Genomic DNA, 24,943 nt, shown 5'->3' with positions numbered 1-24,943 from the left:
TAATCTAACACGATTTAAACTAACCTAAAAAGTTAGCAAACTCCTTTTTATGTCATGAGAATTCGTTACTGTATTAATTTGTACAATGAAAACCCTGTGTACAATGAAAACCCTGAGAATACACACAGAAAAATAAAACAAAGCTTTTTAAATAGTTACCTATCACGGTAAACTATCACTTTAAATTCTGTAAATAAAATATCAGTAATAATTTGTATAGTTTCTGGCACGGCCAGAAAAGTGCAGTTATAAAAACAATTGTTTGAACCGAATACATTATATTCAATATGATCCATACACCAAGATAAATGTGATACAAATTGTAATATCGCAAGGAAGTGTATTGCAATTCCCTCGCTAGCGGGCGCGGTAGAGGGAATCCTCCTACGCATTACCCATGCAAAGTGGTTCTCATTTAATCGAGTCTGTTTCAGATGTAATCTTCGCTTGGTACACAATTTATACAATACGAGAATTCACTGAAAACACATCTGTTAACTAATGCAAGGATTAGGTTGGTAATGTTTTTTTAGTTTAACATTCTTGAGTTAATACAATATCCTTGTTAGCTTATAAGGACTTTAAAACGAAATAATTATTCGACCGCGCATATAGGTATTCCCATGAGACCTTACTTAATGTAGTAAATGTTAATTCCCTAGAATAAAACGACCAATTACGCTAATGGCGTAGATACACACAAATGAAAAAGTAAAAATGGTATATCAAAATGGCCTTACCAATTTAATTAAATAGCATGTGAAGTTTTTTATATATTTTGCCATGGTAAACTAATGCTAAAAAAAATTTATAATTTTTATCTTTTATATATATGGCACAAATCAAATGTAAAATACATTGATACAATATTTGAAAAAGCATTGTTTTAAATCATTTTAGTGAGTAACTTTCGATTTGCCTAAAAAGATTTGTATAAGACGTATAGAAATTTTGAAATTATATAATTTTTCTTAATTCCATATAATTGTTTTCTTCAGAAAATTCTCATTAGTTGTACTTTCGAACTTATTGAACTCCAGAACACGCATACTGCAATATGCATTTAAAACAACTCTTGAACCTTCGCTAATGCCCTTTTTAGTGAATTTCCCATATAGGGAATAAGCTATTACCGTAGTACTCATGGTAAGACCTGGACGCGGGACCGGTTTTTTTTTCGTTTTGAGGTCCCTGGAGGCCAAAAACACCATCCGTTCAAATTCATATATATATATATATATATTTATATATTTATATATTTATATATATATATATATGTGTGTCCGTCAGCACGATAACTCGAGCAAAAATGATCCGATTTTGATGAAATTTGGTACAAACGTGTAAACGTACGTTTATTCGAACGAGTTTACGATCCAGCATGATCGGACCATGGGAACGGGGGTTTACGGGGGTTTTATTGGGTAAAAATAGGTTTTTCCCATTTTTGACCCAAAAAACATAAAATTTAGCAATTTATTTCCAAACCATTTTGTAGAGCTTAAAAAAACAAATAACTTAGTATATTGAAGCGTTATTATGCGCCTAATTGTTACGGAGAAAATTCCAAAAAATTGTAAATTTAAAATTCCCATGTTATTCTTATGGAGAATAAGTAAACTGTTGTAGTTTGCTTGTTTGTGAACATATTTTGATCAAATTTGGAAAATGTTTTTATTTCTTACGAAACTATTCACATAAAAAAAAACAGTTTTACCCTCCCTGATGCAGCAAACCTAAGTACTTGTTAAACTAATTCTATTTAGATCAAGAATAAATGTTATATTTTTAAGTAGACATTTCAGTGTAAATCCATAAAAAGTGTAAAGTCAAATGGAAATTCGCTTAGTCTGCAGGTTTGCTGCGGCGGGGGTATTAAAATAAACAATAGTTGTGTAAAATCTTTTATGCACCTAAAATTTGTGATTAATAAATAGGGATGGGAGTCCAAATTTCATTCCATGTCTTAACTATTACATATGTATTTAATGCTGTTTACCATAAATTAACTTAACGCATGTTTCAAATCCATAAACAAACTAAAAAATCGCATACACCTAAAGCACTAGGTGTTTGATAGTGTTAAAATCTAAATCCACAAAGAACTGAATACCAATCAATATAAATTTTAATTTGATATTCATTTGAAAACTGGTTGTATTTTTAATGTAGTTAATATATAAATATACGATGCAAGCGAGACTGGCACGATTAACTATTATGTTAGTCATAAAAGTTGACTGACAGTAACCGATAAAGGGCGGAATGGCGGGTGGAGCGGTGGGATGTTCAGTAGATGGCATGGGAGGGAACATGGTGGGGGTGGAAAAGCTGTTTGATCAAGGGATAGTTTTAAATTTGATCTGAAGCATTACAGTAATAATACATCGTTAGGATTACAAGTGGGATAAAAAGACTAAATTGGCAAGTCATAAATTGTGTGTCACCAATAAAAGCAATTAATTTGTCACATTACTCTCTACACCTAGTTTATTAAAACAAAATTTGTATTACCTTTACACTCCTCTGATTCGGTACTAATCAGTTCTTGAAAAAACAAAACATCGTTATTTACGTAATGGTTTACAGGCCAAATATCTATGTATAAAATTGTGTTGTATAAGCTTAACTCTAAGTACAAAGTTCTAGCACCCAACAGCACTCGTAGTGTCTTCCTGTACATCACTTGACTCTTAGCCGTTCTAGTTTCGACATGTCTCCTCCAGATATCTGACTTTGACTCTCTTAACAAACTTTACGTTTGCTATAGTAAGGATTTCGCAATACAAATGTTGTAATAAAAGCTTAATGTAATTATGTTATTATTATTGTAAGAACCTGCTGTTTCTGTTTTACCAATTTAGGGTGCGTACACAAAGAACGCCGTTGCCGGCGCCGGCAAACCGGCCGCTGTAAGCGCGTCCCGGCTCGAGAAGAACTTAACATGGTTTCAAGTGTGCCCGTACACAGTAAACGCCGGTGCCGGCTCAACAAGCGCAACAAGCGCGAGCTGCCGGCGTCAACCGGCAAACAAGTATGAAGGGAACATTCTTATAAGCCGATTCCGGCAACCGGCTCAGTCCGCGAGTGGTCTCTGTACTGTGCAGTTGGTGGGTGTCATAGCGCGATGTTTGATACAGATGATTTAATTTCCAAAGTTTATCAAAAGAAGGCGATTTGGGATAAACGGGAAAAGTTGCACGCGAACAGAGTGTATGTAGATAAGTGTTGGATGGAGATAGCTACTGAATTTTCACGTATGTGTAGAACCGTTGTGGGTCACCTTTTAGTTGCGGAAACAAGTGATGGTATTCACCAAGTTTCTTCCTATGTCTAACATGAACACCGACTTTCCTCCTTTGCAATAATTTTACATGGACACTCTCCGCCAAAAACACATCATCACTAGACGAAGACATCTTTGACACTGCTCAAAGTGAACTGACTTGTCGCGCTTGTTACCAGCTTTCTTTATGTACGGCTTCAAGCTTTTGCCGCGCTTATAAGCACGAGGAGCAAGCTGCCGGTTTGCCGGCGCCGGCAACCGGCGTTCTTTGTGTACGCACCCTAATGTTAGTATATGACTTTTAATAAATAGTTTGCTAAATAAAAATAAACGGTATCAGCATTCTGACACGTACTTTCTCCCATAAGTTTGTCAACAACCTTTATCATGTGTAAGCGGAGAGAGTAAATATACGGAAATTGGATTTGTAAAATTTTTTTCAGAATTTAAAGGGCATTGGATTAGGCCTAACATACTAAGTTTTTATCAAAATCGTTCGGGCCATTTTTGGGAAAATCGGATTTTTCTGTTATTTTATGGGGGTTTTATGGGAAAATGAAATAATTTACAATAACCATTGAACCGTAATTTTTACAGAAATGGGATTTGTACCAATTTGTTCAGAATTTAAAGGGCTACAACATACTCAACTTTTATTAAAATCGTTCGGGCTATTTTTGAGAAAATCCGACTTTTCCGGTTTTTTATGGGGTTTTATGGGAAAATCCCCATTAAAAATCAAAATTTCAAAAAAAATGAAAGAAATGCTTGGAGATACTATGGATTAGAACCTACATACCAAATTTCATCAAAATCGGACCACAGGTGTAGTCTCTAGTCAAAATTGTACAAATCTCATTTCCGTATATTTACTCTCACCACTTACACATTATAAAGGTTGTTGACAAACTTATGGAAGAAAGTATGTGTCAGAATTCTGATACCGTTTATTCAATTTTGTTTTAAAAACATAGTTTGAAATTCGTTATAGGCCCTAAATTATTTGCTGTTGGATTTTTAAAAGGCAATTACTTTATCTTTACGTTTTAACACTATAAAACAATATGTTTTATAAAGGCCAATGGAAATCGTTTGAATCATCAAAAAACTTTGATTTATTAAAGGGGGCAAAAGCCCCTTTTTATATTTAAAACGCCGTTATAAAATACAATGAGCTGGCCCGTCCTACATACGGGAATTGAGTATTCAACTAAAACTGAAGTTATATCAATATTTCTATTTCTAATCCAAGCAAAGTTCAAGCAGTTAAACTTTTACTGTAAACAAAGAGCTGCCAAGATGAATTAAAACATGTAAACATTGTTTTTTTTCTATTCTTCCCTCAAAAAGTTGAACAGAAACAAAAATAACTTGCATAATCTTTTCTTTGAAGTCTCGGGGGCAGAGCCTCGATTTGTATACATCACTGGTTATAGAATCTTACGTATTTCCTATAATCAATGGAAAAATCACAGAATAATAAACCAACCGAATAGTTCTAAAGAATATTTTATATTCAACCAGCTGTTAGTTAAAACAAATTATATTGCACTAAAACAAACTTAAAATTTTAAAGACTGCCCAAAAAATAAATTAGAACATCTAGCATTTTACCATGTATTGTATATTTAAATATTCTGTCATCCTCTTACCCAATAAATAAACGTATCAATTAGTATAGCATTACACATTGTATAAATAAGTCAACCTTATGCATGTCTTTAGTATCCGAATGCTGAATTTGTATCACACTCGGGTTTACAGCTGTTACGTTAAGCAATGGTTTTATACGAAAATCTAGTATAAAATGTTAGCGTCGGCTGCTAGACTTTTTAACATTTTAAACTTATTTTCTAAAAATCTGAAACCATAAACTGAAATTATGGCTTTGACATTCCCTAGTTTTCAAAATAATCTTTCTTTCAACAGAAAAATTATGAAAATCCGTCAAGTGGTTGATTCAGAATCGTGAAATAAAAAAACCCTGTCACGTTTTAATATATATGATGATGATAATGATAATTATTTAAGTTCATGATTGTAAAAAGCTAATGAAATCATATGTTTTATCATCAATATATATATAAATTCCAATGTATGTATGTTTGTTTGTTTGTCCTTTATGGACTCTGAAACCGCTCTCCAGATTGTAATGAAACTTTCAGGCATTGTTAAGCATTATTCAAGGATGGTTTGTGTGAAGTTTGGTGCAGATCCGTCAAAAGGGCTCCGCCCCAGTGGCTTTGGAGTTTCCCGTGTTAACCTTATGAGTTCTCATATTTAAATGGAATTAAAGAATCTTAACATCTGATCCAATGTGATTCTGTGATGTTCAATAGCATTAAAAAGTTAATAGGTTTACGAACAGGGTGCAACACTATTTTTTTTGTTTAATTTAAGACACAGCTAATTTGCAACTAAAAGGTGAGTGAGCTTAGCGAACGAACTTCAACCTGTAGGCGAGTTAGCGTAGCGAACAAGCTAACCTGATGCAAGTGAGCGCAGCGAACGACAAACAACAACTATAACAGTTTTATAAAAAAATTTACAAATTATAACAAATTTGTATAATAGATTAATCAATGTAAAGGTGAGTGAACGAAGTGAACGAACTTCAACCAGGACATAGTTGAGCCATGCGAACAAGCTCATCTTGAAAATGAACGAGCATTAAACATAAAACCACATTAGGACAGGACGACGTCTGTCGGGCCAGCTAGTTTTAAATAAAACTAAAACTATGATTTAACATGGATATGTGGTTTTCATTTCTATTTATAAAAATGTTCTTAAATCTGAAGTTGGTTGGTTTTTTAATTGAAAACTGTATATTGTAATCTTTATTTGAGTTGAAAACTGTTTTACAAAACATATTTTCTCTTAATGAAAAACGTATAAAATAAATTATGTTGCATTTTAGAGTCACTAAAAAAATTTTATATCTGAAAATTACCAGTGTTTTTTTTCTTTTTTCAATCGCAGTAAAAAGATTCTGGGATTCGTATTTTAATTTGAAAATTAAAATAACCTATAATTATTAGTGAGTTACGTAAAAATATTATTAGTAATAGATTATTTCATAAAACAAACAGATATTTAAATCCTAATAGTTAGGATTTAATTAACAGTTACCGGTTACGTTTCCGAAAAGGGGCAGATGGCCTTATGTATCGCAGAAGGAAATAGTGAACGTTAAATATGCAAGGAGACCCTGCTTAACGAGTCCTTTCTAAATGCATGGTCATGTTTAGATTAACTTACGGAGATTGTTACTTTCGTATTAAAAAGGTCAAAACACTATATATTATTAATTGTATTCGCAATAAACTCCACACAAATCTGCAGAAGGCATTAATTATTGTCCTTTTTAATCTATAATCTTTAGCATTTGACAATTTCCCTAAACAAAATAGCCTACTTTAGCAAACACGTTGATCAAATAAGATATAGTAACTAAAATCAACATTAGAAGTTTATCCATTTGTGAGCTAAGCTATATTCTAGTATATGCTAGCATAATTTTGATGAACTTTTAGTCAACCAAGTAATCAATATGTTTGGTATGCTTATATAAACTAACGAAAAAGATCTGTCAATATGATACCGCATATAATATGTAATCCATAGATAAAGCTAGGAAAGATTTGACCTTTTAAGAAAACTATAAGCCGCACACCTATCAACCGCATACTTGAATGAAAGGTCTTGATGTGAAACTTCCTCAAAATATCGGTTTTTTTATAATTATGACCCAAGGACAGGAACCTCAATTAAAGTGATATATTTTATAACATTTAAGATATTGAAGATTGAAGCTGTTGGATTTGTTTTTGTCTTAGTTTGTTTGTTTTTTTTTTTTTAACTTAACCTTTTGATATTACAATAGATCTTTTGTATATTGCATCAAGAGAACTGACATTATGTCTTGCTTGTAGTATGGGATAGTGTTCAAACCTTTGAATCCTCATTCAATCGTTTGCAATTTTTATAAGCTCAGTATTATTTTAGAACACAGCAATTGATATGGCAGTTAAATGTTGTCTAAAGAATAACGTGACACAAGAACCATAGAGTTTGGAAGGAGCTTTATGTGTCCCAACTGGGAAAACGCAGTCGTAGAGTATATTTCGTTGTGACATGGACATTGATAAAATTAATTTCATTGGTTTTTGCGGTGAAGAATCGCCATATCTTCTCTGTGCTCTCTCCCGTCCTAATTTAAAGTAAATAGACTTTTAAAAAAATAATAACAATTTCTTTTATATAAGATTTGATCAATTGTACTAAGCTCTAAGCCTATGGTTTCATCTACTTAAAAAATGTGGTTTTAACTTTAGTCAAAGAGCAATCATTACAGTACACAAGCTAATAGAAGATTTTGTAGTTTAAATCAGATTCCTATTGTTTGATCAATCCCCCCCTCCACGCAGCGCATCACAGCACAGCTCACCGACACCATTCCAACATTTTGTTATCAGATGTAACCAGTCATATTTTATGTCATTTGTTTCGCCATTTTAATCTCTTGCATCAATAGATTGTGTCGAATATTCCGCAATAAATCTCTTTCGCTGACATGGGGTGTAAACAAATGGTAGACTGTAAGCTTGGTGTTCTCAAATTATTTTTGTTGTAACTTTAACTATGTTCTTACAATAAACAAAATAATAGTTGGATTTCATTTTCCTTGTTGATAAAGAAATTGGTGGGCTTGAATATGTTATTCAATACAAAAAACTACAGTATTAAAATTCTAATAATAGGGAAAATATATTTAAGTGCTTTATTTCTATCGACCTAAAACTACACTATTGTTTACATATTGAAATATTTTGAAAGCTCTAGTTAAGAAATACATCATAATAACCAGTAACCTGATATTGAAACACTAACAAACAAATATCCTAATTATATATTTTTATTTAGCCTGGTAAATATAAGGATTAGGGGGGATTATGCATTGCATAATGACTCCTAATATAACACTTATGCAAAAACTTTGTTAATGCAATATAGCATTTTACATTTTAACTAAAGTACGCCATGAAAATGGTTCAGTAAAATTATACAAATAACAAATAACCATCACTAACAGTTGTCATATATTCATGCGTTTTAATTAAATTATCGAACTGTTCTTCAGTTATTATAGATTGTAAGTTAATTGTAAAATAAGCCATTTCTTAGTAATAGCTAATCCAACAAACAACATAAAGCTCACAAAATACGAGTAGCCTATATCTGTATGCAAAAATGTTTTCTATTCTGCTTGAATTGTATGGTTGTGTAAAATAATTATACAAAAACATATCTTGATGAGAATTTTGCTAGACCAAAATAAATACGCTCTACACGGCATATTGCGAAAGGGCAAATATCAGTTTGACTCCGCTGGTTTGCGAAATCGAGCTTTGTTGAATTTCTTGATCAAATACGATTCTGTCCACTTACACCAACTACTGGCAGAAATGGAATTTGTCAAATTATATTTTTTTTTTATTCGAGGACTTATTAAGTGAAAATTATAAATGTAATAACAAGTTGTTAGTATATAAAATAATGTAACTACATTATTTGATATTTTTACATTAGATGTTTTCGCAGTAAAAAATATATAGGTATTCTTGCGTTGTTCGAGGTATATTTTTTATCAAATAATGCCTGTATTATTAGGTCTTTGTTTACCTTTGTAGTGTTACTGCTCTTAGCCTAAACCTTAGATGGAATACGTTTACTGTTAAATTACACCCATACATACAAATACAGTTTTTTTTTTATTGTGTCTTTCTACACCTGTGTATTTATTAACATTTATCATAAGGGAAATTCAAACTTGACCTAAAATTCAATACTAACACATTTTGTAATTTAAAAGCTTGGTAAGGAAACCGTAACCTATTTCACATATATCAATACGCCTTCTATTCAGGATCAATACCCATTCTGTTTAGGATCAATGCCACTTCCATTCAGGATCAATACCCCTTCTATACAGGATCAATACCCCTTGGATCAATACTCCTTCTATTTAGGATCAATACCCCTTTTATTTAGAATCAATACCCTTTTTATTTAGGATCAATACTCCTGCTATTTAGGATCAATGCCCTTTTGTTCAGGATCAATACCCCTTCCATACAGGATCAATACTCCTTCTATTTAGGATTAATACCTCTTCTATTTTGGTTCAATACTCCTTCTGTTCAGGATCAATACCCCTTCTATACAGGACCAATACCAGGCAAGCCTTCCTTCCAGTTTAACAGTAAAACTGCATATAATGATACAGTTACGCTACCTGAAAATATTTTTGTAAATAATTACATTTTTGAATGTTTGAATTTCGGTTCCTAATAATTACTGTCATATTAGTATCACCATACATATACTATATTTGCTTTTAGAAATTTCCTTTTGGGTACAATATTAAATTATGTCCACTGATTTCACCAATGGACAGAGTCAGTTCAGTTCCACTGATCCAATTACAGTTTAATCAAGTTGGTCCGTCAGTCGCGATGTGGTTCTGACCCCGAGAGATTACCTCTCAACACACTCGCAGATCGCAGACAGCAGATCGCAGCTAACTCATGTATCACTCTTTTATCACATTACGTCTATTGTTTATCTTTGGAGTCGTTCATTGAATTAGTTAATGAAATTTTCCACCAAAACTGTTTAAAGCCAGCTCCTGATTGTTATGTAGTTAATCAATTTCTATAATACATATGCAAATACATATACTTTGACTATCTTATACTAATTTTAACACTTATTTTATTGCAAGTGTTTTGTAATACTAAACGTTTTACATTACTTGTTACAACCATTTTACGTAGTATTTGTTAACTCAACCTTTTGTCAGGTGGCAAGTAACTGAGTCATACGCCCAGTGCCAATTTTTATTTATCGAAATAAACATTCCCGTTAAACAATTTCGTGGCTTAAAATACAATACCAAAATAAATTTATTTCCAGTCTTAAATGTATATGATGGTTGTTTATTAAAATGAGAAATTAATGGTGCAGCCCTTGCTATGTATTTTCTATGTAGCGGATACGATAGTTTACAACTTATTTTGCTTTTCCAACATACTCCTGCCGCATCAAACCTTCAGACCAAGCAAATTCCCATTTACAGGGTTTGATTTCTTCTGAAATATTTCTTTAAGTTTTTCAATTTTATTCCCTGTTCAGATATAATTGGGTTTAAAATTAATACATTAGGTTTGCTGCTACGGGGTAGTGTCTTTTATATTGAAATGCTTGGTATGAAATGTATAAACATAGACAAACAAACTACAGTTTATTGATTAATTATCTATAAGTAAAACATGGAGTTAAGTTTACAGTTTTTGGAACTTTTTCGGAAAAATTAGAGGTTCAACAAAACTTAATTAAACTAAATGATTCAACATGGCATTTCTGATAACTATCGTATCAGTATATTTGTACAGAAAATGTAAGTTATTGAAGTTAGGTAAAGTATACTATATACGAAGTTTATTTAACTCTTCCACTGTTTGTTTAACCTTTTTATATCATATATGATCAGTGAAAGCCCTAAGGAGATTACAGTATAACAACATTTCTGAGAGTCGTACGTCTCCATAATTCAGTACAACTTTACAGTCCCCCAGCGCCGTTCATGTACCAGATTATTAACCTTGTTCCATGTTGGCGATTATAACTTACTAACTGTTGCTTATACCATACTCATTTTACAATGAACTTCATATTGACAAAACAAAATTCATTTTACGATACACTTCCTAAACCCAATAGAATTAATTTTACAAATAAAAGCTAACACCTATATTACTGAGTTTGAATAACTTATTCATTAACAAAGCTACACAGATCTTCACAATAAATTCTACAATTTACACCGACCTCACATCCAAATGTGTGTGTCACTGTCACAAACAATTGATAATTAAATTTAAAAATGATTGATGACACAAATTATTAATTAACTTTTTGATCAGCATTAAATATACGGAAAATACTGTAAATAAAAGATACGTCTAATAACACTTAAAACATATATATTCGCTTATACTCACAAGACGGTAAATATACATGAGACAAGAATAAAATTACTATTTATTACCAATAAATAAAAACTGCTGATTTATACTGCTTGTTCTGCTATGCCTATGATCTATATTTTGGTGCTACCATCTACTGTAAGTATGCAGTAAGTAAAAACCAAAGGCAACCCATAAAGAGATTGTAGCAGCCCTGGTATACTCGAGTGCGTCATTCGTCCCCATAATTCAGTGACGACTTTACAGTCCCCACAGGGCCACTTAGGCAACCTTCCCTCACTGGCTTGCGATATTCACTTTTAGTAATATAAGTCGGTTAATGTTTTAACAACTTTTAAGGTACCTGAGGACCAATCTTTGTTCCGGGATATCATTAGTACACTGTATACTACGAAAACATTCTTTGTTCTATGTCATTGTCTATCAAAATCTTTTTTAAATCCATCTTTAATCTGTTATAACAGCCGGTATATTTTTATTTACTTGGCTTTTGTAAGCAGCAGTTATTAATCCTATGTAATGTATACATTTTCTTGTAATTTCTCTGTTATAAATATCCATTTAAAAATATTCAAAAAATATATTTCATGAAAATACATTTGTGTACAGTGATATTTAACATGCCTCTTTGAACTTATTCTTGATGGAAATGTAAGACCCCTTTTAAAGAGAGTCAGAGTACTATAATGCAGCTTACAAAGGTTGTTAAAAGCACTTTATCTCTCTTTGCCCCTCCAATAACAGGGATCTACTGTATTGTTGACAGGTGATTTTTTACAAACGCTACTTCTTGTTAAAGTTAAGAGTAACTTGAGCAAATATAGTTAAAATGCTCAAGCACTATTAAATGTTCTGATTTATTGACATGTATAATGTTTGTTAAAACTTAACTATATATTTTACAATTTTCTTTAGAATAAATGTACTTTTAAAAATCCATGTTTTATATAACTTTGTAAGCTATAAACTTGCTTAGGTACTTGTTAAAGCTATGAAATACTAAACTGGGTAGTATATATTATAACTCCCCAAACTAACGTTACCGTTTCTTATTTGGTCTCAACTTGAACAGGTTAAGTACTTAATGTCTGTCATTTGATCCTGGATATTCCTTGGACATAGTATAACTTTATTTGATGGGTTTCTAATGTTAGATATTTTTTGTGTTATTTTTATTAATGTATTAATACATTTTGAATTTTGAATTTGATCTGGTCCTACATTGAAAAAAAAACAGGACCTACATTGGACGTTACATACAAATACAGTAAGAACCTTTTTTTACATTCTGTCTTTACAAATAGGTTTGAGTGGATCAGTGTACCGATATGTGTAGCCATATCGTGTAAATATTGTGACCGCTGGAGAGAGACGGGAAGTGTAATATCACCACATTCCTGCCATGAATGACGTCATTGTGTTTTGTATGAAACGCATCATTCTTCATTTCGCTTTTCAGTTATTTCGAACAGTTTTCGCACAATGCATGGACATTTTTTGCTATACACACAATATACAATTTATATACATTTCATTCTGACGTTTATTGTTGTAAGATGTTTATCAGCAGTAAGCGAATTAAATTGAACAGGTTGTTCCTTAAAGGAATTCCTTAAAATCAATTACCGTAGCCAAAATAGTTATCATTACAATGCTAAATTGAAACTAGGAATTGATACAATGACCAAGAAGGTATGGAAAAATGTAAACTCTAAAGTGAATTTTTGTTTTGAATGGATAAATATATAAAAGTTAACGTTCGAGTAAAATGATCAAACTTTTAATGATCTGAGTTAATAGTAATACCTTCCAAATGAGTTTACATCAATATAACTTATTGATATGGTCATATAATGAAAATTACATTATTTAGTTCATTAATTATTAGTATAATATAATATATAAAGAGTTCCAAACTCAATTCAAATTTGAATTGTTCCATTTCTTTACTCCTTATTTAAGGGCAATTGGATAATCTATCCCCTCAAGAGCTTAAGTTACTCCACTCAAATTAACTACTGTATTTCCCGATTTGTTAATGAAAAACACACTCTACCTATTGTATACTATTATACTAACTCTATTTTTCAATTAATTCTAATTATCAAAGAATTATTTTGTCATTTTAATACTTAAAAAATAAGTAGTAAAACAACGGGTTTCTGTAGAATTTGGGATTACAAGATACCCAGTTGATGCCCAAGATTAATAGGATTTTGCTTAAACCTAAAACGTTATAATAGCATTTGCCTAGGTTATACATATCAAATATAAAATACAATTTTTATGAACTTCAATTTAAGCCTATATATGACACTACTGCAAATAGATAATCCCGCCGCAGCAAATATGAAGACTATGCAAATTTATATTTTCCTGATTTGATTTTCACTTAAATCTATTTAAATAAAATTAGGTTTGCTGCTAATTTTGCTGCTTCAGGTAGGGTAATTAGGTAGGCAGGCAGGGTAATAGGTAGGGCTTAGTATAAAATAAATAAATTTGCCAAGTTTTCTTAAAATATATAGGTACATAAACAAGCAAACTACAACAGTTTACTTATTCTCCATAAGAATAGCATGCGAATTTTAAGTTTGCAACTTTTAAAATTTTCTCCATAAGCTAATCCGTACAAAAACACTGCAATATACTAAATTATTTGTTTTATAAGCTCTTCAAAATAGTTTAGAGATCAATTATATATTTTGAGGGTTTAAAATGGGATAACCAAATTTTACCCCATAAAACCCCGTTCCTATGGTCCGATCATGCTGGTTCGCGAACTCATTCAAGTTTATCCCACCCTACAACTTCAAGCCAAATTTCACTAGAATCGGACAGAAAAACTAGATAGAGAGACAGAGAGTGATTTAATGTACACCAAGTAGGCCTATAATACCACTTATTTTAAATTTAAATAATTTAAAGCACTTCCAGTCAGTAAAAAGTTCTTTCATTAAGTGACTATCTTCATTTTACAAAACGAATGTAATAAACAAGAAACAACGGATGTAGGAATATACATGAACAAATTATCTCCATTGCAAAAGTAGCTTATTAGGTTAACAGCATTGCGCAGTTCATACACTATTTATTTTTCAAATATAACTCGAATTAATTTAAACCATTCATTTGGTTAAACTATTATATCGGTTTGATTATCATAAATAGTTTATACATGCCAACTATCCGTTCTACTTCATGTAAAAAGAATTAAGCAACCCCTAAATAAAATACAAAGATATACAGTATTTGTTAATTATTATGTCTTTTATTGCAGACAATATTCCCGTGGCGGAGAGCGGGTGGTTAACTAGTATTGAGTTAATTATATCAATAATATTATAAAATCTAGATTTATTAACCGTTAGAAATTTTAAATTAATTTTAGAGTTAAGAATAAAAATGTAAAGCGTTCGTCAGTAAGCTACAGTGCCGTATGCTATAATTCAACAATATGAAAATAAAAACAAACACGTCACAAGGAAGCTGTTATGACACAATAAGGAAGGTATAATATGAGAAGTGAAAGTACATGTAATACATATCGAGGACCAATATTGCTGATCATAGCTTCGATATCCAACATCCGTTCCTCACTTTATCAATAACAGCATTCCTCCGTCTGAGATATGTTGCGAGACTCAAAGCAAGAATTCTCTCTCTAGCTTCACCTATAACATCTTCTACTTAGTTACATAGTATAACAAAAGAGGATGAACGTAAGATAATAGTGTGTTATTAATGTTCGTAGCTATAGTCCGTCCGTATAGTCACAGTTCATACAAATTTCAATATTTAGTTTTTCAATCAAGTTTTCATAATTATTATTTATTGTTTAGACATAAATAATAATTATAAAAAAAAACTTAAAAAGTAATATGCTAAATGTGTTAAGACTCACATAATTACATACGATTAGACATTTATTCAAATATATAGCATTTTATTGATTGATTTAAAATTTGTAAATCACTACTTAATTACAATACATACTTGATCAATAATAATTAAAATAGTACATTGTCATTCTACCCAACTTAGACTCAGGATAAGAGACAAAATTATGGCTGTATTTAATGCATAAGAGGAACTTACTGCATTTAGTATTTCATTGGTAGCCGGCACTTAATAAGTTACCGAAAGGTGTAGATGAAAACATAATAAAACAAACTGAATGGTTTATTTGCATTTGAATAGTAATTGTATAATTAATATGAGCAAAAAGGTGTAAACTAATCTAATGTGGGTACAGCCATTTCTAAAAGTATGTTTTTTGTTTTTAGCGAATTTCCCATGTAGGGAATAATTACCGTAGTACTCATGGTAAGACCTGGACCCGGGACCGATTTTTTTTTTGTTTTGAGGTCCCTAGAGGCCAAAAACACCATCCGTTCAAATTCATATATATATATATATATTTATATATATATTTATATATATATTTATATATATATTTATATATATATATATATATGTGTCCGTTAGCGCGATAACTCGAGCAAAAATGATCCGATTTTAATGAAATTTGGTACAAACCTGTGAACCTACGTTTATTCGAACGAGTTCGCGAACCAGCATGATTGGACCATGGGAACGGGGGTTTATGGGGGCTTTTATGGGGTAAAAATGGGTTTTTCCCATTTTTGACCCAAAAAACATAAAATTTTGCAATTTCTTTCCAAACAATTTTGTAGAGCTTAAAAAAACAAATAATTTAGTATATTGAAGCGTTATAATGCGCCTAATGGTTACGGAGAAAATTCCAAAAAATTGTAAATTTAAAATTCTCATGTTATTTTTATGGAGAGTAAGTAAACTGTTGTAGTTTGCTTGTTTATTAACATGTTTTGCCCAAATTTGGAAAATGTTTTTATTTCTTACTAACTATTAACATTTTACATAAAAAAACACTTTCACCCTCCCTGTTGCAGCAAACCTAACTATGTGTTAAACTGATTCTATTTAAATAGGGAATAAATGTGATATTTTTAAGGAGATATTTTAGTGTAAATCCAATCAGGCAAATGGAAATTCGCTTAGTCTGCAGGTTTGCTGCGGCGGGTATGTTTTTTTGTATGTTTTTGTATTCAAACCAATTCATCGGTATTTGTGGATTCTAGAGGCTTTAAATATAGTGAAGTGGACATAGGCTTACTACAAAGACTACGATCACCGTTTTAAATTTTTTTAAACCCAGTGGATAAAAAGCAGACAAAACACGATCAGCAAGGACAAATAAGAATAATCAGTGTTGATGTTTGGAAAAAGTTGGTGTTTTGAGACCAAAGCTGTAGTTTCATATGAATTATACACAGATCGGATGCAGCAGCAGTTGGTACAACACTGTTGAAGCCGTAACAGTTGAATGCAGGACCCTGCTCTGACATGTCTGTGGTTTGACCTGCTTTGTAGCAGGTTATATGTGTTAGCTCTAACTAGAGCGGAACGAGAACTTTATGTTCCATTGGTTTGTTATGAACATCTTTAAACAATATTTGGTTGGTACAAATAATGGAGTTTTTATACGGTATGTTTTATTGTATAGCAAAATATTTGATTGAATGGTCTCAAATACAATAGAATATATTTCTATATTAGTATTGAATTGTATTTTCATGATGCAATAGGTATACAATTATATAATAAAAATAGATATAGTAAAATGGAGATGTCCGTTGGAAATAAATAAATAAATAAATAAATAAATAAATAAATAATCATGCTGAATTATATTATTCAGTCGTTGTTGTCGACGTGTGGTGTTCGCGGTATTGAGTATGTATAATGATGATTGTTTCCACAAATAATTTTATAATTGTTATTCTTAACTTAGTAAACATTGTCAAGGCATTTTTAGTAACGGAAATATCATATTTTTAAAATTTTTCTATTAAAGAATTGTGGTGAACCAAGTAATACTTTCTGTAAAATGTAATTTTATAGTTTAGAATACTGTTCTGTAGGCCCAAGTTTAAGTCCCAGTTACCAAAGGGATAGCTATGTGATATGTCATGCGTCGTGATTTTGACTACACTGTAAGTAGTGGGTTCCACTATCTGGAAAACAAAAAGTAACCAGGAGTACGTTTTTCTTGGATTGGAAAAAACCCTTATACAACAATTCCGTACTTTTTATTCGGAAAAATAGCCCTTTTGTAAGGAATATTTTTTCAAACGGTTAGTCTACTGTTGCAAAATAGTTTTAATTTATATTTAAAATTATGTACAGTAGTATTATATCATCAAGAGCTCAGTATATAAGGTGTTAACAAAGCTCATAATGTCCAAGTTAAAGATTTTAGTACTCACTGAGTGATTGTTTTAGATTAATTAATGATCACGGTATCACTCAAGGACGTGACATAAAGCAATTGAGTAAGCAAATTATGAATAGTAGACTAGATCTGGAAAGACAGACTCGGAGTACAAACAGGCACAATATCACAACGGTGTAATGTACATTAGTGGTAAAGTGATATTGGTAACGGATATTGTCGCACAAATATGAAACGTTGAGTCGCAGCTTTACATCGCATTACAGCTTCACGTTTCACATTCCTCCTCTGTGATGCGAAACCATATTTGTCACAATATCAATGAAAAGAACATTTCATTTGTGTCTATTTGATTTGGAAGTTTTTTAAGCTATAATATACATAATTTAAATTTACATTTCCTAAGACGAGTATTGGCTGTAATAACTCATATATTATTTGTATTCTTAAGTGTTTGAACGAAGTAATATGATACTAAATAAATATTTTCGTATGCTACGTTACAATTAATGTGCATGCCATATTTGGCTTTGATACGTGCCCATTTTATATCGATCTAAAACCAATCATATCGATTTAAAAATGTATGTTTGTACCAAGCTCGAGGGGCGTTTATAATTGTAAAAATGTTATTTTAATGCTACCCTGGAATACGCAATTCTAAGGGTAACTTAAGCTTTACATATTTGAAGAGAACACAAGTAACTCGGTAGCAGAATGGTGAAGTATGGATATAGCTGGAGCAGATGTGGCAGTTATATGTCACGTACTGAGCTGTGGTTATAGTCGGACTGACAAACAACCACGACTATTTATTTTTTGAAGCACAACTTAACATGAATGTTTCGTATTGGAGCTACGATCAGCTTGTAACTCCATGGTGCAGTATGGATACAGCTGTAGCAGATGTGGCAGTTATATGTCACGTACTGAGCTGTGGTTATAGTCGGTCTGACAAACAACCATGAGAGTTTATTGTTTGAAGCACAACTTAACATGCATGTATCGTATTGGTGCTACAGTCTACATTTAACTCCATTGTGAGTGCATCATAGAGAAGAAGTACATGTCATTTCAATGAGCCGTGGTTATTATTGTGGTTTAGTATCTGATAAAACCCATGACAGCGTTTTGTTTAGACAGATATGCAACATAAATATACGCGTACTAGAACATGCCGTGGTTTTGTTTTGGAACTCTACTAATCGATATGTATCTGATGTTTAGTTATATGACAGAATATCTATTTGTAGGTCAAAACAATAGGTACAAAATCTGTTTCATGTTTGATTTTATGATAAACAATAACGCTGTACATCACCAAGATACTAAATCCGTTAAGTTGTAATAATGATTTTTTAGACGAGTCTGAAGAAATACGTTTACTGTAAGAACGAGACGTGTTTCACGATTGACTCTGACGCGTTATACATTTTAAGTGTTTTGTAGTTGAAGCACGTACACACAGTGTTCAGGTCAACTCTGTCTGCTCGACATCTCCTTTTTTGTGCACTTTTCATTTCGAAAATGTACACTTCTCTATGTTAATGCTAAAATGTTTCAACACATTTAATTTTAGATCAAGTGTGGTGTTGCTTTTTTATGCGTGAAAAATTTAAAAACATGGATAATTTAAAAATTATCTGGGTAACATTTGTACTTAATTTATCTTAGCCTTTTATTGCTGTAGGCCTATCCTTATTATGGTTGAGATGCCCACTTTCGTTATCACTCATAACTTTGTATTTCAAAACGTTCTGGGGTGACTACCGATAGTGGCATGCATTGTTACATCTGTCAGTTGCAGAGGTTCACCACGACCATCCACAGCATTGCATTGTAAGTTGTCAGAGTTCACTGATGATATAATTATTCTAATTCCTTGTTACAGATGCTCTATTGACGTCAGTTGCACTTTTGCCAGTTATCCTGGGGTTCACTAAGGCCACGGCACCCACATCCTCGCCCTGTAAGCTATCAGAGATCCACTGATGATATAATTAGTTATTCTAATTCCTTGTTACAGATGCTCTATTGCGTCAGTTGCACTGTTGCCTGTTATCCTGGGGTTCACTACGGCCCCGGCACCCACATCCTCGCCCTGTAAGCTATCAGAGATCCACTGATGATATAATTAATTATTCTAATTCCTTGTTACAGATGCTCTATTGACGTCAGTTGCTCTGTTGCCTGTTATCCTGGGGTTCACCACGACCCCGTCACCCACACCCTCACCCTGTAAGCTATCAGAGATCCACTGATGATATAATTAATTATTCTAATTCCTTGTTACAGATGCTCTATTGACGTCAGTTGCTCTGTTGCCTGTTATCCTGGGGTTCACCACGACCCCGGTACCCACACCCTCGCCCTGTAAGCTATCAGAGATCCACTGATGATATAATTAATTATTCTAATTCCTTGTTACAGATGCTCTATTGACGTCAGTTGCTCTGTTGCCTGTTATCCTGGGGTTCACCACGACCCCGGTACCCACACCCTCGCCCTGTAAGCTATCAGAGATCCACTGATGATATAATTAATTATTCTAATTCCTTGTTACAGATGCTCTATTGACGTCAGTTGCTCTGTTGCCTGTTATCCTGGGGTTCACCACGACCCCGGTACCCACACCCTCGCCCTGTAAGCTATCAGAGATCCACTGATGATATAATTAATTATTCTAATTCCTTGTTACAGATGCTCTATTGACGTCAGTTGCTCTGTTGCCTGTTATCCTGGGGTTCACCACGACCCCGTCACCCACACCCTCGCCCTGTAAGCTATCAGAGTTCCACTGTAACAACAACAAATGTGTTCCCGCGACTGCCTATTGCAACGCCGTAAACGACTGCGGGGACTCGTCGGACGAACCACGTCTCTGTAGCCGTAAGTACCAACCGAATTAGTAGCACGGTGTATGTAGTTAGTTTAGGATAAAACATATACCCTGAACAGTGATATCTCAAACATTACAACTTTACCACATGTACTTGTAATGTTAAAATACATTACACTTTAAGAACAATTTCATTCTTACAATTTAAAATCAGAATCGTGGTCTTCTAGCGACGACCGTGTCAAAAATGACGAAACACTAACACTCACCTCCTGGAAGCCTATCCAGGAAGTTAAAATCAGTTAACAGTACAGTCGTTGATATAAAACTGATGATTCGCAATCGTTTGTTAACCTTTTTAACATTGTTTAAGATATTAACAAATAACGTGTTTTTCATAGATAATATTAATCTCATAGACCTTGAAGCTGAAAGATACTGATCACTTAGGGGAAAAGTCGAAATATTTAAAATTGTAATGGTAAGTATGAAAAATTGCACATTGTACATTTTAACGCATGAAGTTTTCAGTAAGCTTTTTTCAGGGAGTGCATGATGTTTCTCTTACTTTGTAAGACGTCTTTTAAAATATTTCTGCTTGTATTTTTTAGATTTTCCCCTAAAAAAATAAAATGTACATATTTATAGTTTGAGCACAGATGCATGTTTTGTAGGAGTTGTGCATGGTTTTCAGATGGTGTACCGAGGTCTGAGGGCGCATGTTTTGTTGCAGCGTGTAATCGAACCTACTACGGGGACCTTGGCACGACTTACGAGCTGGAACTGCACAGACCCAGGGAGGACAGACTTCCCTTCGTGTGTCACCTCACATTGACCGCGGGCTCAGGATCTCTGGGGGACATCGTGCAGGTATAAGTCTAATCATGTGGGTGTTATCTAGGGTAGTTTAAAACATTTTGTAATGTACATAGAAGAAATCATTGGCGTAGTTTATTTTACACAATAATCTAACTTAGCCTTCTCTGAAAAATTTTGGGGTAATAACAAAAATTAAACTATGATGGTAAGTACAAATGACAATACAGTCACTATAACAGCAGGCATAATATAATTTTGGATAAGAAGACACGTTTTTTAATAGTGCCTTGAAAGTTGAGGGGGGTCATTAAAGATTCTAATTTTAAGATGGGTAGTTGCCCTTTAGGAAGTTGATATGCCAAAGAAGTGGGGGAGTATTCCCTGACTCGCGTACTGCTACTTAGAACATTTAGGATATTGTCATTCCCAAACAATAGCGAGTAACGGTTACGACATCACTCTCTTTCGGATATCTTTAAAACCCCTTATTCAGTCGAACCACCTGCATAAAAGGCCCAACAGTGATTGGCTATAAATAGTTGAATTTACATTAGTATGCCCAGGTTTTTGGGGACTTATTCTATGGATTGTGTAATAATTTAGATTAAAGATAAGGCGAGTTATTTGGGGATGTTTAAGGACACAAGCTATGAACACGAAAACTCTTTTTCCTATAGTCAAACGACAAAGTTGGCTTCCTTGTACTGTTTATACAGTAGTACAGAAAGCTGCTAATTGCTGCATATTTATACTTTGCCGTACGGTTTATACTTTGCCGTACGGTTTATACTTTGCCGCACATCAGGATTCCAACGAAACAACACAAAACAGTGTGGTTCTATTATGCACGTAATCCGTGTACGCTTGGAAATAGGTTGGCAACACTTAAAGATAATAATACTATGAGCAGCTGATTGACTATTATAAATACGATTTAACCTGTCATTTCGTGTTTATAGTTTCGGTATTTCTGAACTTCCTGGACTTTTCTTTTAAACGTTTTTAAAACATTCCTACGATCTTAATAATCAAAAAAATACATTTAAAGCATTTTTTTAGGCGCGGAAACCACTTCAAATTACAAAAACATACGGAACTATATTCTCAAAACGCGGAGCACATTTCTTGCCGAGGAAAAATAGCGGAGTGATACGGACCGCGGGTACTACTTTCTCTAAGGGCACCATTTGTGTTGCCAGCTGAATCTAAAAACGTGTTGTATAGTGTTTGAAAGATTAATTATTTATATGAGTTATAGTGACTGTAGGAAAAATATAATGTGTAACACGAGTGAAAAAGGCCTTTGCTACACTCGAGATCATTCCGCACATTGCTCTCGTGTGCAGCAAAGTGCCACTTTCACCACTAGTTACACAAATAACTATTGTAGGTTAATCGAGAACAAATTACGAATATAAATCCAAAATTCTTGCTAAATCAAAGTATGTCATATGAAAAAGAGAACCCATACCCAAGCACACATAATTAAAATAGGTAGGATATTATTCTAATAATTTGCAAATAAAATTCCAAATCACTAATGCAAATTTTAGACAAGATTCTATTTGACTGGTGACAACAGTTCATGACCTTTATTGGTTGTTGGAGCTCTACAACAAGGTTTCATAGAACTGTTCATCCTCCTAGGTGACGTTCGAGAGTTTCACTCTTGGGAGGTTCACGTCGTTCCTGTCCGGAGGTTGTCCAGACGGCGAGATGCAGCTGTGGGAGTGGCAGAGGCCTAGGATCGGCGGCGCGTGGTGTGGAACCTCCTGGGGTCCCTCAGTGTACTTCAGCGAGACTCGCTCCGTTACTATCTCTGTCACTCTACGCCGCATCTCCAAGGATCAGGACGGATACAACTTCGACTTCAGGCTAGGGTACAAGATGCTACCGAAGTACAACGCCATCGTAAGATATGGAGGACTTAGGTTTTTAGGTTGGTTATTTTTTTAATACATAAATTTGCTGGAGTGTTGTTGGTGTTTGTTGAATCGTTACTTTCTTAATTGTGTCTGGTGTGTTAAATATGTACTGGCTTAAACTTGTATAGTGTCTGAGACTTAAATGAGTACGGGAGTAGATAGTGGTTGCTTGACAACAACAGGGTTGTCTGTTCAACCATGAGAAAGATCGGTAGCTTTTTAGTACTTAAACGGGTCCTAACCTATCTCTTGATTATTGGAATGGTTCTGACTAAAGAAATGTCAGGTTTTACTCAATAGCAATGCTTGACCAACATATGACCAACATATAGGGTATGATGCAAACTTAACTACTGACTAGCTTAGATTTGTTCAACATCATTTTACAACTAAAAATCATAATATTTCTGATATTTTTTATTCCTTATTTTTTCCTTGGTGTCGTTTCATAGAAAATTCTAAATGCTAAATAAAAGTGTTCTAGACATTTTTTAAATACCATTAGTCAATTTTGTTTTTTTTGCAAATTCAATTTAAAAACTAAAATGGCTGCCATTTTGAAATTTGGAATCGGAGTAAGATAGTTTTTAACATCGTGGGTCTGTTTTAACTAAACATACCAAGTTTCGTAATGATCGGTTGAAAAATTATAAGTTGAATTGTAAAAAAACTAAATGGTGGATATACTAATTGAACTGGTTATCAAAGCGATTTTGGAAAAAATGTCATTCTTGATTTTCTCTTTGTATTGACCCATAGAACCATTTCTCCGAGTTTGTGTGTTTACTTACGGGACACTCCGTATATTTGAATTTTCAGAAAAGTAAACATCATGTGATTTATTCCTAAAAGTCTGCAGTATTTTTTCATTTACTTTATTTGATCAAGGCAGTCTAAACCTAGATTTTATTATAATATACTAAGTGGTTTGCTGTTCTTTAGATCTGCTGTATGAAACAGTTACATATCTATATTATCTAACTTTGTAGACCTTTTGTTAGATTTTTCTATTCAACACAACATCAATTAAAGAATGAATGGTATGCTGTGAAAACAAAAAAGATAGTGTGTGACATAAAAATATAGACTTTGTATGTAAGTACACGAGTGGTATTAAACATATCAAGGGTTGACGTGTATAAATGGAGCATCACCACCGAAGCCCTCGCTAATTCCTTAATTGAAACTCAAACAAGGCGTCGACAAAGGGCCTATTTATATTTCATTTGTACCAACCATTACCCGGCCTCCACTGGCTTAACCTCGGGTAAACCCACCCTTATCCTTCCGTTGAAATGTTTGTCCGCTTTAAGTGATTATCAATTAGTCCCTTTATATAGGTTATATCTATAGATATCTATAGATCTATAGATTACCAATACTGAGTGAATCAGTTTTTACAAGTAAGATTCCAATATATAATATAAAATAGAAACTGCACCAATATTTTATAAATTCGTATTTTTATGAGCCCTTTCGCTATGCTGTCATCATCAGACACATCACAAAACTCTATAAGGTTATGTTAACAATAACATTTTTTTTAATATCAAATTTATGGATAGTTTATATAAATATGAATAAAAAGTTAACATTACTAAATTCAAAATTTACAAAGTTATAAGTTAACCTAAATTATGATTTTATTTTTTATACGTGTTTTATTTTTATTTTTATAATTTTATCTAAATGTACTGGATAATAATTATTTTTAAATTTATTATTCTAAACATATGTGGGAAAAGG

General features: G+C 32.9%; 1 protein-coding gene and 1 long non-coding RNA gene across 3 annotated transcripts in view; both read left to right on the top strand.

Moving 5' to 3' along the window:
- LOC129004928 (uncharacterized) overlaps nucleotides 1-19,856 on the top strand; it is a 67,120-nt gene extending 47,264 nt beyond the window's left edge. The window contains exon 3 of one of the 2 annotated variants that reach the window (XR_008491782.1): nucleotides 19,775-19,856. This is a non-coding gene — a long non-coding RNA (uncharacterized LOC129004928). Of the gene's footprint in view, nucleotides 1-19,505; nucleotides 19,531-19,774 lie in introns of those variants that run through there. The other variant, XR_008491783.1, reaches the window with a different exon arrangement.
- Nucleotides 19,857-20,310: 454 nt separating this feature from the next.
- The window catches only part of LOC129004960 (uncharacterized), a gene marked incomplete at its 5' end in the record, with an annotated part of 48,068 nt that continues 43,435 nt past the window's right edge, over nucleotides 20,311-24,943 (top strand). Inside the window, 3 exons of the mRNA XM_054433688.1 lie at nucleotides 20,311-20,503; nucleotides 21,187-21,323; nucleotides 22,920-23,211. Coding sequence (XP_054289663.1) covers nucleotides 20,311-20,503; nucleotides 21,187-21,323; nucleotides 22,920-23,211 — 622 coding nt within the window. The remainder of the gene's footprint in view (nucleotides 20,504-21,186; nucleotides 21,324-22,919; nucleotides 23,212-24,943) is intronic.

Source organism: Macrosteles quadrilineatus, unplaced genomic scaffold (genome assembly GCF_028750875.1).
Source record: "Macrosteles quadrilineatus isolate MER2022 unplaced genomic scaffold, UCM_ALF_1.0 Scaffold_13__1_contigs__length_4303367, whole genome shotgun sequence".
Lineage (NCBI taxonomy): Eukaryota > Metazoa > Arthropoda > Insecta > Hemiptera > Cicadellidae > Macrosteles > Macrosteles quadrilineatus.
This window is presented reverse-complemented; position numbering and strand designations above follow the sequence as displayed.